This window comes from Lichenostomus cassidix, chromosome 1, assembly GCF_008360975.1.
Source record: "Lichenostomus cassidix isolate B80296 chromosome 1, HeHo_3.0, whole genome shotgun sequence".
Lineage (NCBI taxonomy): Eukaryota > Metazoa > Chordata > Aves > Passeriformes > Meliphagidae > Lichenostomus > Lichenostomus cassidix.
In genome coordinates, this window is record NC_139479.1 from 112776436 (window position 1) to 112791081 (window position 14646).

At 39.3% G+C, this 14646-nt stretch overlaps 1 protein-coding gene across 2 annotated transcripts in view; it reads right to left on the reverse strand.

Moving 5' to 3' along the window:
* EPHA3 (EPH receptor A3) overlaps positions 1-14646 on the reverse strand; it is a 176493-nt gene that overhangs the window by 123636 nt on the left and 38211 nt on the right. For both annotated transcript variants that reach the window (XM_085077109.1, XM_085077099.1), the window contains exon 3: positions 652-1312. In XM_085077109.1, the coding sequence (XP_084933235.1) occupies positions 652-1312 (661 nt within the window). The remainder of the gene's footprint in view (positions 1-651; positions 1313-14646) is intronic.

The window sequence follows — 14646 nt, forward strand, 5'->3', positions numbered from 1 at the left end:
TTAAAATTAGCAAATGAAATATGCATTTCTCTAGCATTTAAAAGACCATTTTGTGTAAAAATTCCATATCCCCAGTGTACTGTTGTTCTTGGGAGCATTCACATAACCACAGTGTGCAGAAATCAAAAGTTTGGAGAAAATTGAGTAAATACACTAGAATTTATGAATAAAGTTCAACTATTGCTTTCCCAAAAGCATCTGCATTTAGTAATTATGCTACAGAAACACCACCATATGTTTTTCTCCAACCAATCCAAACTAATCAACACAGTTCTGTGGCAAAAGTCATACATCAAGCCAAAAAGTTTAGAGAAAAAAAAAGACACAAAAAAATCCCTATTATGACACAAACAGCATTTGAGAAAAGTACTGTACACTGAAAGAAAGTCCAAGAGCGCTAAGAGAGGCTAGATCTGCTACACAGTAAAATTTTAGTGTTACTAAAAGTCAGCTGTTGACTCTCACCAAATCCTTTTAGCAAATTCCATTATTTACACGGTTTAGACAAACCCCATTTCCGCGGCAATTTTACCAACTAGTTTATCTCTCTCCAGAACCCGGAGAAAACGACCACAACCCAACACAGTGAGCAGGGACACCCGGGGAAGCCCCAGCTCGGGGCAGAACCACGAGCAGGGAGAGCATCGTTACCTTGGCACGCAAAGCCTCTCTCCTCGTAGCCAGCGTTACACAAGCACTTCCCGATGGGCACCAGCCACTCTCCCTCCGTGCTGCAGTACATCTTGGGCGGCTCCTCCTCCTTGGAGTGGTTGACACAGGAGCCCCGCACCTCCACCAGCGACTGGGAGTCCATGGGCACCGTGTCTGGGAACATGGCGAGGTTCTTGACGGTGAAAGGGCACTTCTTGAAGTACACGCGCACCGACACCAAGGCCACGCACGCGCCCACGTCCTGGAAGGCCAGGTAGAAGCCTTTCCTGCTGATGGGCCCCACCTCGCGCACCTCGGTGTTCAGCTTGAGGATCCGGTCCCCCAGGTCCATCTGGGTGAAGCTCTCGTCGGCCGCGATGGTGTCGATCTTGGTGAACTGGTGCTCCTTGAACTTGACGGAGTGGTCGTCGTCAGACTCCATGTAGTAGAGGTTGAAGGTTTCCTTGCAGGTGCCCAGCACCAGGGGGATGCTGTTGCAGTCCCTCAGGGTGAACTTGAGCTCCACGTAGATCTTCTGAGCCGAGTTGCGCGGGATCCAGTTTGTCCGCAGCCAGTTGTTCTGGCTGTGGTCCATGACATTGCACACCTGGTAAGTTCTGATGGGAGTGTAATGCTCGTCAACACCGCTAATCTCTTCCCACTGCATTAAAAAAGAAGAAGAAAAGAAAATATTTTAAGATTAATAATTATACCAACAAAAATCACATTTAGAGCAAAAGCTGTGAAAAAGCAAAAAGAACTTTGCTTGGACGTCGCCAAAAAATAAGCAATGAAGTCTGGTTGAACTTGCACTTACTTTCTTCCTCTTAAAACACATAAACATCTTAAATGAACATAAAATAAACCATTAATAAGTCATTTTTTACCAAGTTATTTCAAGGTGGATTAAAGAGGTGCTACAGCTGATTTTCATTATTAAAAACCTGTAATTTCATAAACCATAAGAAATGTTGTTCTTTCAATCACAATTCCATATCTTGACAACAGCAACATCCACCTCAAATGGAAGAGATCCTCAAGGACAACAACCATTTGCACTGTTACAATCAGTTTTATTTCAAAGATTAAACAAAAGCCAATGGCTCCAAGTGAAATTCCACATAGTCACAATAAAATGTTGCAGTTTTACATTTATTCAAAGCATGACAATTGATTTTGCTTAGTGATATAGGCAGTCTGGACAAACAGTCCAGCTCAACCCAGTTTCCAGAGTTATTAAGAATTGCTACCAATTTACCATATGTTGATTAGTTGATTTTTCTGTGAACTAGAAGAACTTCTATCAGAAAAACACCTTCCTTCAAAAATGAAGTCACATTAATTTTATGTTTAGGATCTTACTGTAATAATTTCTTGTTGTACATAAGCATCTTTTGCTGCAGGACTTGAGTGCACTGCAGACAGTAGGAGAGGAAAGTACTATTCCCACTGTAAGGACAGAGAAACTGTGGTGAATAAATATTTACATTTTCTTGGGTTTACAATGCATGTATATCACATACATATACAAAGAAAGAAAAGAAAACATGGCTTTATCAGAGCAGCATCTGAGAGTTCTCAGTGCCAACCCGCTGATTTAAGGAAGTTTTGATCTGACTAAGAGCTGGTCTGCACAATGAAATTGTCCACACACCACTGAAGATGTGATTTTAAATCACATTATTAAACCAGCAGATAAAAGCAGTGTAAATACTCTTCCTTTAATTGAAACAAAGTTTACTGGAGTTCACTTTACAGATCTGACTATACACAAGCTTTATCTCTGCCTGACTAGTTCAACATAATTTAAAACAGTCTTGGATGTGTCTACAGCAGCTGATATGCTGCAGCACGACATAACATTGCCAAAAAGAGCCATCAGCACAGAGATTTGAGTCAAAATTACCCCACTGGAGCTGTGGCCACTTGAGAGCTTGGCACCAACCATGCAGATGAGCTCCTGCCTGCAGAAGAGGCAGCTGGACCCTGGCTCCAGCCTCTGCCAACCTCCCCAAAGTGAGTGAAGGACTCTCCTGTGGCAGATGTCCTTGCACAAGCACAGGCCCTGGGCCAATGCCCCAACCCTGCTCCAAAGAGCCACTCGGGTGCCAGAAATGCCTCCAGTGAGGCTGAATGCACTGATTCATCTGCACATCTTACCTGGACTAATAAACACTCAGTAACAACACCTGGGTGGAACTAGAGAATGTTACATAATGAAACCAAGTTTTACGGACCTTTTAAGGGGCTTACACTGATTCTTAAGTCAACAAGTGATTATCATTTCCATGTAATTTCTAATCAGTTCAACGTATTTTAAATGTCCAGTGGGAGGTAGAGGCAAAACCAGGAGCTTGCTGATTTGGCTTAATTTATTATCAATCAAATGAGACTGAGGCAGTGACAAATAAGAACTAAATATTGGGCAGCTCTGGTCCATGGAGCATAGCCCTGCAGAGGTGTCCCAGCTGCCGTTTCTTTCTTTCAGTGCTGTGCAGCTACAAAACTAATGGATATTTATCAGTCCTGGCTATTCTTAGAGAGGAAATTAATAGCCAAGTCCTAAATTCTGGAATGATGAAATGAAAGGACTATCCTCCTGAAGTCCAATAGAAATGATGAATTCAAAATGATTTAGGAAGATGTTTATAAAAAACTATCAGGGACTCTATGACAGAATGATGTGAGGAACCATTTCTGAATTCATATTATTACACAGTATTTATTACCATATTCCCCTGATGCCTTCAGGCACCCTCAACACTTTTGAAACATGTCCAGAAGTGCCAGAGCACCACTCCCTTCCCAGCATGCAATCTGGCTCTTGGAAAATGTTCTTTTGTTTGCTTTTCACTTTTTAAAATCCTCTTTGGATGCTGTTAATGACAGGAAACAAGAGATTGCTTTCAATGATGTAGAAAATTCTCCAGATCCCCAGTGAGAGGGTCTAACTCATTCGCTGTGAGTGACAATGTTGCACCAAAAAGGATTTCTTCCTCCAAGATCCGGCAGTGTGCTGGTCTTACGGCTTTGGTTTATTGCTTCCAACTTCTTTACAAAAGGAAATGTAGAGAAGTGAATGTAGGACGTTTCCTAGGATGTCATGAGCAGGCTCAATGAAAAGCTCCCACTCAATGTGGGAAGCTAGGACATGAGTGATCTCAATTCTTTCATCCTGCCTGTGACATCAGTTTTTGTATCTTTTAGCCATCACAATAAAAAAAAAATCTGAATTACAATAAGAAACGGAAGGATATTTTGTGATTTACAATACAACACATATGCAACTCTGTGACTACAAAAAAATCCCCATTTTTTCTGTCAGCATCACATTGCTATAAAACTCTTAAACTACAGAGCATAAAACTCCAACTTGAGATGAGCAATAAAATAATTCAAGTCTAAATAAGAAACAGGACCTTCCCACATACAGTTCAAAAGCTTTACAAAATAGTAGCAGCACGCAAGAGCTCTGAAAGGTTGCTATTAACAAAACCCCTGTAATGACCATATTACAGGAAAATGCATTCCAGACCAGCTCATCGCTATGAAAAGTTTCCTCATAACATCACCAAAGATGCTGATTCAAGGCCCATAAATACCAACCATCTGAGATCAGAGAACGGAAAAAGACGTGATTTGGGAGTTTAAAAAACTTAAAAAGTAACATGGAATCTTTTTTTCTACATTTGGCATTAAAAAAAAATCAATTAAATTACCTCCTGGCATGGGCTCTAGGTACAGGTTTTATTTTTAGTTTTTTCTAAGTTGCAAATGATAGGATAAGTCACACTGCTTTTCTGATTCAGTGAAATTCACACAGTGAAATTATCACTTCCATCACATAAATCTTCCTGAGACACAGACTTTGGTATACTCATAGTTTCAACCTAAAACTTGGGTTTCTCCATAACTAAGCAGAACAGTTTCAGAAGTACAACCAAGACAAAATATCAATATCTTGTCTGTTGAGTGCTCAGGTGAGATGAGGAACTCATTAAGGGCATCCAGATACCAAACTTCCCCAAGAAAAACTGAGATCTATCATGTTACCACACAAATTACTCCAAATTTATCCCAAATTATCCAAACCAGTCAGATCTGTGTTCCATGCAGTAATGCTTCTGAGTTTTCAAAGAACTGGGAAGGACAATAAAATAAATATAATAAATAACCATCTTACAGAAGCTAAGCACACATAAACACCCAATATTGAGAAAACAAGAGTCCATACCTTACCACGAGAATACTAAACTAATAATTAAACCAAATTGCAGAAAGACAGGGAAAGGCATCTTTTCCCCCCCATCTCTAATCAGCAGACAGAGGAGAACTTCATCAGCAAACTTGCAAGGACAGCTGATTCTCACCCTTCAGCAAGCAAAAGCCTCTTAATCACAGCGAGGTAAAAAGGTCACCACAACGAGGAAAACATCTGACTTCCTAGCTGACATCTGAATCCAGCATTCAAACACCCATTCAGAGCTTGGACAAGCACAGAATTTACAGATTTATTTTTTCCTAGGCTGCTTGTCTCCTGGAGAAGCAGGTTTCAATCTTATTTATCTCCCAGGTTAAGCAGATTTTATGGGAAGTTCTCAACACAACAGTCCCCATGGCTGAAATCTGTACTGAGCAATTATTCCCATAAAAGCACCTTTCTCCACTAGCATTGTACAACCTAGGTAAGATTCAGCCTCTAAATGTAATTGTTCCAGAGATGGAAATTTATCCAAGATGGAATTCACACAAGGCTGTGGATGTGGCAATGTGGTGAAAAAAAAATCTGTCTTCTAGTAATTATAATTAGAAGTTATTTCATGCAATGTTAAACATAACACTTAGCTCATGACAATCAGCTTGTGTTAATATTTAATAATAACCCAAATAAAAAGCATTAGGACCCCAAGCATGAATCCCTGCTTCACCTAAAGCTGGATGCAGCCATACAAGTAGTGATGGCAAACCTGTACAAAGAAATAATCAGGACAGTCAATCAAAAACATGAAGAATCCACTCCTCCAAACTATTTGCTGAATCTACTTCTCTAAACAGGAAGATATCCCTTATCCACATTTATGCCTCAGTTTTCTAATACATAGATTAGAAACAAATGATTAGCAAGGAAATATTTCTGTTACTATTTTAGTTATCACTTGGAGTGTAACAAAGAGTCAATGATGCCTTCATTAAGAAAAAAAAAAAACCCAAAGAATTAACGAATGCTTTCAGAAGCATCAACAAGCAGGAATTTTTAAGCATGAAACCATTACTTAAATGGGAAACACCATCTCAACAGATAAAGTAGAAAACATCTGTGTCACAAGAGCATTTAAAAATTCACATTTGAAAAGCCCCTGCACTTTGCTGCTTTGTATTTGCCAGCAAAACACATAAACAAAAAAAGTATTTACATCAAACTGCACAAAACAGGTGCATAGTATAGCATTTCCTTGCTAGCCAGTCTTTCAAAACAATGTATTTTTACACAATGGCTTTTCCTAGAGAAATCCCAAACCACCCCATGGTTCTCCTATTGTCATTAACACAACACTCAATGTACAGTGAAATTCAGTAGTGTTGTGCTGAATGTAACTGTAAAAAGCACCAGCTGGCTGTATTAAAAATGGCATCCTTCCAGGTCTCAAATGTCTTATTTATATACAATGGAATCCTTCCAGCTGTTTAATATTTAGGGCTAATAAATATAATTGGCAGCCCTACTGCACAAGGGCAAGGCACACAAATATATATAAAACTACTTCCCAACAGAAAATCTCTTTTGTTCTTAGATGATTAAGCCAAAGATGGATACGGAGTTCTGGGCAAATTTTACAAAGCAGACCTTTTTTCTTTGATCCAAACAATATTTGCTTGTTTTTAAGTGCAAAACTGAACAGGAAAAAAATGGGGTTTTTTTTTCAAACCAAGCATCCTTACTCCAGCTGCTCCGAGAGCAAGGCTTCCTTCAACCAGTGCCTTGCACAGGCCATGAATAAAGATTAATTGGCAAGGTAGATAGACAAGAAACAGCAATGCTGAATCCAGAGAACAGTCACACCACACCAGCCAGCCCAGAAGTGAGATTTGTTCCCAATTCTGTGTGTGAGCAGGACAGCATTACTGCTCACAAGCAGATTAACCCTGTACGTACGTAGCAGGAGGTGAGCACAGAGCAGCTCAGAATGGAGATGGCAGAGCTGCCCTGTGGACCTGCTGTGAGATTTGTGTCCCTATTTCCAGCTTTCCAGAGGATTAGGTGTTGGCAAAGCCACCACAGGATTACCAAGGCTCCTGCTGAATGGAGGAGTCTCCCTCCAGCTCCAGAGGATCACCAAGCCCACAGAGCTTTCTTCAGCCATCCTCACAGACTGAGGAAAGCTCCAGCATCTCTGCCCTCCAACACAATAAAACCTTTTAAGATCACAGCACGGGGTGTCATCCTGCATGTAAAGGCAAATCCTGTGACTCTGCCTCTCCTGAAATGCCTTGATTCCACTGGAAACTTCTTCAACCCCCTGGCACAAGCCAGAGGGAGAGCTAATCTAGAAATGGAAATGTTTAATTTGCCTGAGTGAAGCGCAGTTAACGCTTCGTAACTTCACGTGAGGGAACAACTTAATTTGAAAACTCAAACTACTTCCATGACAGCTGGAGACCACAATCAATCCCATAAAAGGCTGCTCAGTGTAATTATCATAATTTATTGGCTTTGGGGTTATTTGTTTTTAACTTTGTTCATATGGCAATTTTTGTTCCCTTTTAATATCCTTCAGCTGGGGAGTTATACATTCACCTATCTCCATATTTCCATCTTTAGCATCATTTCTTAATAACAACTTGAAGAGGCAATTGTACTATAATCTTCATTTAAATTTTCAACAAAATATGTTTTTCCTCCTAAGAATGCCTCTTTATTCCTGTGGATGGCAACAACACCTTAAAGAAAACAGCATCTGAAGTTCTTTCTCGGCCATCATACCTCACCTTTAATGAGGACAAGCCAAAAATAGTTATGATTTTTACCTGAAAAGCATAATATTGTTTCCTCCAATCTGAAGTACCGTAAAAAATGGCAATAAATAAAAATGCCACACGTGCTATTTTAAATATAGCTATCTTATAGGGTCTTGAAAATTAAGCACAGGCTAATATCAGACAAGTCATTATGCTTAAAAGGCTCAGTTAAAAATACCTCCAAAAAGGTGATTATTCTTTTGTCAACTGCTGAGTCCAAAGAGAAATGGTAATTATTGTATTTTTACTGTAACTCTATGGAAATTAATTTCCTCACCATACAATTAGGAAAAGTTAGTTCTGTGCACATATTTCCAGTTATTCTAATTGAAAAATATGTTTAATACAGGAACTCATAGCTTGACATTTCATATTTTCCAAAGATAAATTTGTTTCAGTTGAAGAAGTAGGTAATTAGACTGGGAATTCTGGAGATAGTCCAGATATCTTCTCAACCTCTGGCTAAGACACTCTTGATTTCTCAAGGCTCTAAAACATTATTAAACAATTACTTTTCCTGGGTCAAGCTAGGGTTGAAAGAAGAACTCATGCCTAATTTAATATGAGATAAATAAACAGCAGTAATTCAACCAGGATTTTAACCAAAGGCTCTTGAGGAGCAATGGCATCAGTTAATTTTCATAGTTCTATACTGTAGCAGTAAGTTGGAGAAAAAACATTTTCTAAAACCTGTCTGTTCCTTATTTGACAAGCCATACATGTTAGGAATCCCAAAAAAAGTGTGCCACAGAAATATGCCGCTTTACCTGTAGAAGCAAACAAACAAACAAATAAACCAAAACCAACCAACTACAAAAAATGCCCAAAGAGTTAATCATAATTTTATAGCTTTCAGGTTCAATCAGTTTCAGTCTTGGGTAAACAGAAGTTCATTAGATAAAGTAGCTCACAAAATCACAAACAAACACTTGAAAAAAATCAATCTGATCACAGGTCATTGCAAACCCAAGGAGGAACCAAATGTCTCCTGGAATAGGATACATCCAATACTAAAAGGTATTGTCACATTTTAGAGAAGCCTCACAAAGAACCTCAAATTCAAATCTCATTAAATAGTGATGTTTGTATATTTGCCATGTGGGAGGTTGAGAGACATTGGCAGGAACAGAAACTCCTGACCTATAATCCTACTCACCAAATTCCTCCGTAAGACCTTGCATGTAAATATGAGGCTTATATTTCATTTTCCAGCTTACTACGGCATAGTGGAGCACAAAGTGCTTCCAGAAATCCACTACACTAATTATTATCAGTGCTATCAATACCTTACTGCAGATTAAACAAGGGTCAGAGAATTACCCTAAAGATAAAGAGCTCGTTATCTGTAATGCTGAAAATACTTCCATACCTTACTTTTATTTACTCAAGCTTCATTTCTTTGTCATAATGTTGGATATAAACACACTCATTAGTACTGCACTGCAATTTTTGTATTCAAACATTCAGAATTGCCTCCTTTCTAGGTGTTGTGGTTAAACAAGAAAGTTAAGCTTGCACTGCTCTCAGTAAGGCAATGATTACACACATGTGAAAAGCTCAGAATGAAAACAACTGCACAGGAGAGAAGTTTGTTATTTTTTAACACAAAACACACAAAACATAAATGGAAGCCTGCTGGGAATGTGCATCAACAAATGTGTGTTTAACTCGGTTCTCTGCATTTGGGACTGCAGAGAGAGAGAAAAAAAAATCAGGCAAGGATTTCAGAGTTTTATTTATTTTGCTGAATTGTGGCTCCAGAGGTTAAAGTTCACACAGAACCAGAGTACAAGGAGCCCCTGTGTTTGCCATCCAGGTAGTCTTGCAGCAGTAACCACATGCTCTTCCATGATGTCCTGACAGTGACCTCAACAGGAATGGTGAATCGCAGCTCAAAGGATGAGAGACAAACCAACCCTCACCCTATCTCATCCTACTGCTATTTTCCTGCCCCAAGGTCAGGGACTGTGTCAAATTATTTATGTTTCTGATAAAGACTCAGTTTCAAGACCCTGAGATAAAGCCATCACAGGCTTTCTGGGTGAGTTAAGTCTTTGAAGTCCAATAAACCAGAGATAAAAATTACATTTTAATATGCTTGGTTAGCAAAGCTACCATGTGCATGCAGCACTCTCTCAGATCTTCAGCCCCAGTCACTTGCTTCCCAGGGTCCAGCTGAACATGTTGTGAGAATGAAATTCCAAGCCCACAAAGAACTTGAGCTGTCAGGAGTCCTTTCCATTGCTGGAATCAGAACTCTCCCCTAGAAGATGGATGGGACCTAGTGAGAAACCCAGGACATGAAAACACTTGGAATGTGCTTCAAGCCACAGGAAACAGGAAAAATTGAGGATCACTGCTGATTTATAACCCATGAAATACAGCTAGTAACACAGATTTACTGATAGGCAATAAAGTTCAGAAGTGCATTTCATAGTTATTTCATATTCACATGTCCCAGAGCCAACATCCCAACTGGGAATGTTTTGGGAAATGAGAACTCCAGCTTGAAATGAACCCACATGCCACTCACAGCAGCAGAAAAGGAGATGGAGAGCACAGAAAGCTGATAACCATAACAAGCAAAGTTCCATTACTGAAATGTTAATGAACAAAATTATTGCTGATCAACCTCAGTGGTGCTACATCCAAAAGCAAAGGAGTTAGGCAAACAAATGAACTGTTAAATAAATACACTGTCTTTGAAAGCACCAAGCCTCATAGTTCACATACCAAATTTTCAAGTGTAAAGACTAATATTTTTTTTTCTTGAAAATAGCCCAAAACATACCAACAGAAATGCAAATTTGTTTATCCATTTCAATTGTCGGGGAAAAAAAAATAACAGCTGAAAAACCAAACCTCACAACACACCTTTGAACTCACAGGAGTATTTTATGCAAGTGATATTGAATACACACTTTATGCCCAGGAGTTTTATAGTTTATGCATTAAACATTCTGGAATATTCCAGTCTGCTAGTTTTAGATGCAATATTATTTACTACTTAATGAAAAATTGTGTCTACTGTAATTGCAATGCACCTATTTCACTCCATAAACAATGATACTTCCAAAAGGAAAATAATTTTGTTGCCATTACTGATAAGACAGAAATTATTTACTAAAATTGAATGCAAAACTCAATGGAAAAGCTGAAAAATAATGTTTCACATGCCTGGATATAATTTAACCCTATTTAACATTCCATTTGCTACATACAGAGATTTTGGAAAGAAAATAATAAAATACCATTTATATGTCTACTTACACCACAGTTTTAGAAGATATTGCTTAGAACTAGAACTTCTCCTAAATATAATTGTGTGGGCAGAGACTCCAAGAAGTTAAAAATACAAGAACCCTGTTTTAAAATAATAAGACATGATATTTTATTATAAAGGCCATACTCTATATACCACATCTACTTATTCTGTATTGTAATTTCTCCCTTTAATTAAAGCATTTTTGAACTCTTTAAAAAAATTAATTGTTTTTATTGCTCTGTTTCAAAAGGCAAGGATGTTTTTCCAAGTAGGAACAAAAAACAAAACAAAACAGCTTTTAGGGAAATATAAAGAAAAAAAAATTTAGAGTATCAACAACCTATCAGGGAGAGGAAAAGTGGGGACAAAATGATGTGATGCTTCCAAGACCAGGCAACAAAGAGGGTAGTGAGTGACAACAAAAGAACTGAAGAAAACTGCTGCTGCAATCATGAAAGAGAAAAGAATAAACAATTACCCAAAATCCATGCAAAAGTGGGTATGATTCAGAAAATATTATGGAGAAAGGAGTCAAGGAAAGAAAGTAATTGAATCAAGTGAGAGACTTAGATTCAAAGAAAGAATGGAAAATCAGGCACTGTAAACATAAAGGTGGCATCTGTACCAGAACTGTTCCCAGACACTTGGAAATTTGAGGAAGAATCAAAAATTATCAAGGTCTAGATCAGCAAGTAGATAGAACAGAGGCCAGAAAGAGAGAGAGAATCGAATTCATGCAACTTTCCAAAGGCTAGGATGGCAACTCCTAATTAAATCAGAAGGCTGTGAAGGTGACAGAATGCAGAGGCAACACAATCATGTTTTTGGAGTCAAGCTGCACTCTGACTACAGCATGCTAGATACCTCCCCAGAGCATGGCAATTTAAACAGGAGTGGCAATTTTGCAACGTTCAAGATGACATGTTTTGGACATTATTTTTTAAGATGGTCTAAAACGATGTTCTAAGACAAAGAATTAAAATTCACTGACTGCATTTGAGAAATAACCACTGTCTGATTAAGGCAAATTAAAACAGCACAAACAAAATACCTCGCCAAAATACTCTCTCTCTGATGTCTTTTTCTTGTGAGGAGTGCAGAAATGTGCATCTGACCTCTAACCACCACATGGAAAACTGACTGAACTTGCACAGTGAGCGAAGTCATGGCCTTACACAGCTTCACTGCTGATTCTGCTCTGCCCTACTCCTACCTTCTCTTCGGCTCCCTGCACCAAAAAAAAATCCAACTGCATGTCAAACCGGCAAAAACATACCAAAATTAAAGCAAAGGGGAAAAAAAAGCAAACAAACAAACCCCTAGTCTTAAATAAAGGCACAGAAGTGGCTGCTGTGATCATCAGTCATTAAGTGCTAGTGCCAGTTCCTAGGTTGGGATAGGGAGCAGGGAAATCCTGAGGAACCACAGCCTGGTCAGCCTCCATCCCTGTGAAGATATTCAAAGAAGTAACCCTTGGAATCACTTGCAAGCACACAAAGGACAAGGACACCATCAAGAAGAGATAGCATAGTTTCCCCACTTTCTCCCATAACACGCTCACAGAGAATCTGATGAAAGGTAGGCAAGTTGAGTGGACAGAGAGGTGAACTAAAGCTGTCTGAAAAGCTAAGTTCAGGAGGTTGTGATCAGTGGCACAAAGCCTGGCTGGAGACACCCCAAGACTCCAATCCTGTTCAACAGCCTCATTAATGGTCTGGATGATGGGGCTGATGCACCCTCAGCACGTTTGGGAGCCAACACTGGCATAATGGGCCAATAAGCCAGAGAGTCATGCTGCTACTCAAGGGGACCTGGGCAGGCTGGAGAAATGGGCTGAGAGGAACTGCAAGAGGTTCAGCAAGGGAAAGGGCAAAGTCCTGCAGCTGGGGAGCAACAACATTCTTAGATCTTAGCAAAACTGGTTTCCTGTGCCCATGAGGATCATCAGATCACCGTGACTCAAGCTGATCACTTTGGTAAAGAGACATTTAGAACCACAAATTGCTTTTTAAACTGTTTCCCCTCCCACAGTGGCATCACTCCATACACTGCAGCAAGGAGTCCGTAGCAGATCCAGCACTGCTGCTTTCCTGCATAATTTACAGCCACCTCATTCTGATTCCCAGGAGAGCATCCTGTGTGTGGCACAAAGCATTTGACCATGCAAGTGAAATTGTCCATCTCAGCAGCAGCAGCAGCAAGCACAGCACAAACAGCAGTGACAGTCCCAGTCTGCAGGTGATTTGAGGATAAATCAGTAACTTGGTGGCTGCACTTTGCAGCATCTGTGTGCACACAGGTCACAAAGTGGCCTCTTTAAATTATGATGAGAGAACTCCCATTTCAGCCGAGCATGAGAAAGCAGAGTGTGCCCTGAATACCTGTGCAAGGCCTTTTGTTCCTACAGAAAAGCACTTTCCCAGACACCTTCTGTGATTCCTCCGACCCAGTCAGCATGTTCTGCTCCTGAAGCCTGTACCCTAAGGGCCCTGTCTCCTCCATCAGCAGGGGAGGAATCCTCACTCCATAGCAGCAACAGGAATTTTGGTAACTATTTCCAGGCTATACTTAGCAACCACTTATTTAAATAGTGTTAATTCAGTCGTGACAGCAATTCTGGGGTGACTGCACACGTGTGATCCAAGGAGGGATCAAACAACAACCTAAAATCCATGTAAGTATTTCTGGTTTATGGCCATCAAATACAGCACTAACTTAAAACTGAAGATTTAGCTAGAATTAGAATTACTTAGAGTGCACTAAACGACAAAGAAATTGAGATTTACGCAATAAAGACAACATGCAGATTAGCTGTGGAAAAACGCAGAACTCTACAAAATATCTACCCTACAAAGTAGGTCACCAAAAGAAAGAAAAAAAAGAAAGTTTAATGTTCCTGAAAGTGAGGTAATGGCACTTTTTTTTGGTAGCAGACAAGTTCAGGAAAAAGTATTTTTACTGCTACCTTTATTCCTTGAAAAGTGGCAGTACTAAGAAGGATCAATTCCATTGTGAAAGGCATAATAGGAACAGGTAAGAATGACTCATCTCTGCCCATAAAAAGTTTTGTTTGAACCTAGCAGAGGTTTGAAAGGACCCCATGCCTCTCCACAGTGAATTAACACCAAAAAAGAATATAACATTTCTCAAAACAGAAGTTCATGTTTTATCAGCCTAAGTGCCCTGCTTAACAGTGACAGTAATGTCCTGGTTTAAAATAACTACAAATCAGAAAATCCAAGTGGACATTTCTGTAACATCCGAATACAAATGTCTGAGCACACAAATGGATTGAGTCAGCTATTAATGATATCATTTTCCGAAAACAGAGTCCTTAGCTAAGAAAAGGGCAATCAAAACTATGCAGAATTTCCGGTCTTTAAACGGAGTAGTGAAGAAAAGTTGAAATAAAGTGTCATAAGAACATTTAGTGGAAAGCATTGTTGGCTTTCAGTGTCTAAGAGAAAAAAACAAAGATATCTGTGAGGAAAAAAAATTGGTGAGGTTTTTTGTCTTACTCCTGGAAAGGAAAATATTAAATATGTCACAATATTAAACAGCTATACAAAAAAAGTATGAGATCCAGGAAACTATACCAGTTTAAGTTAACCTGTACAATTTTTTGGTTTTACTTAGCCAGAAAGTTTCACACAATCCAGAATCTTACTCTTTTCCTGTGGGAGCACAGCACATTATTCAGCAGTCATGCAAAA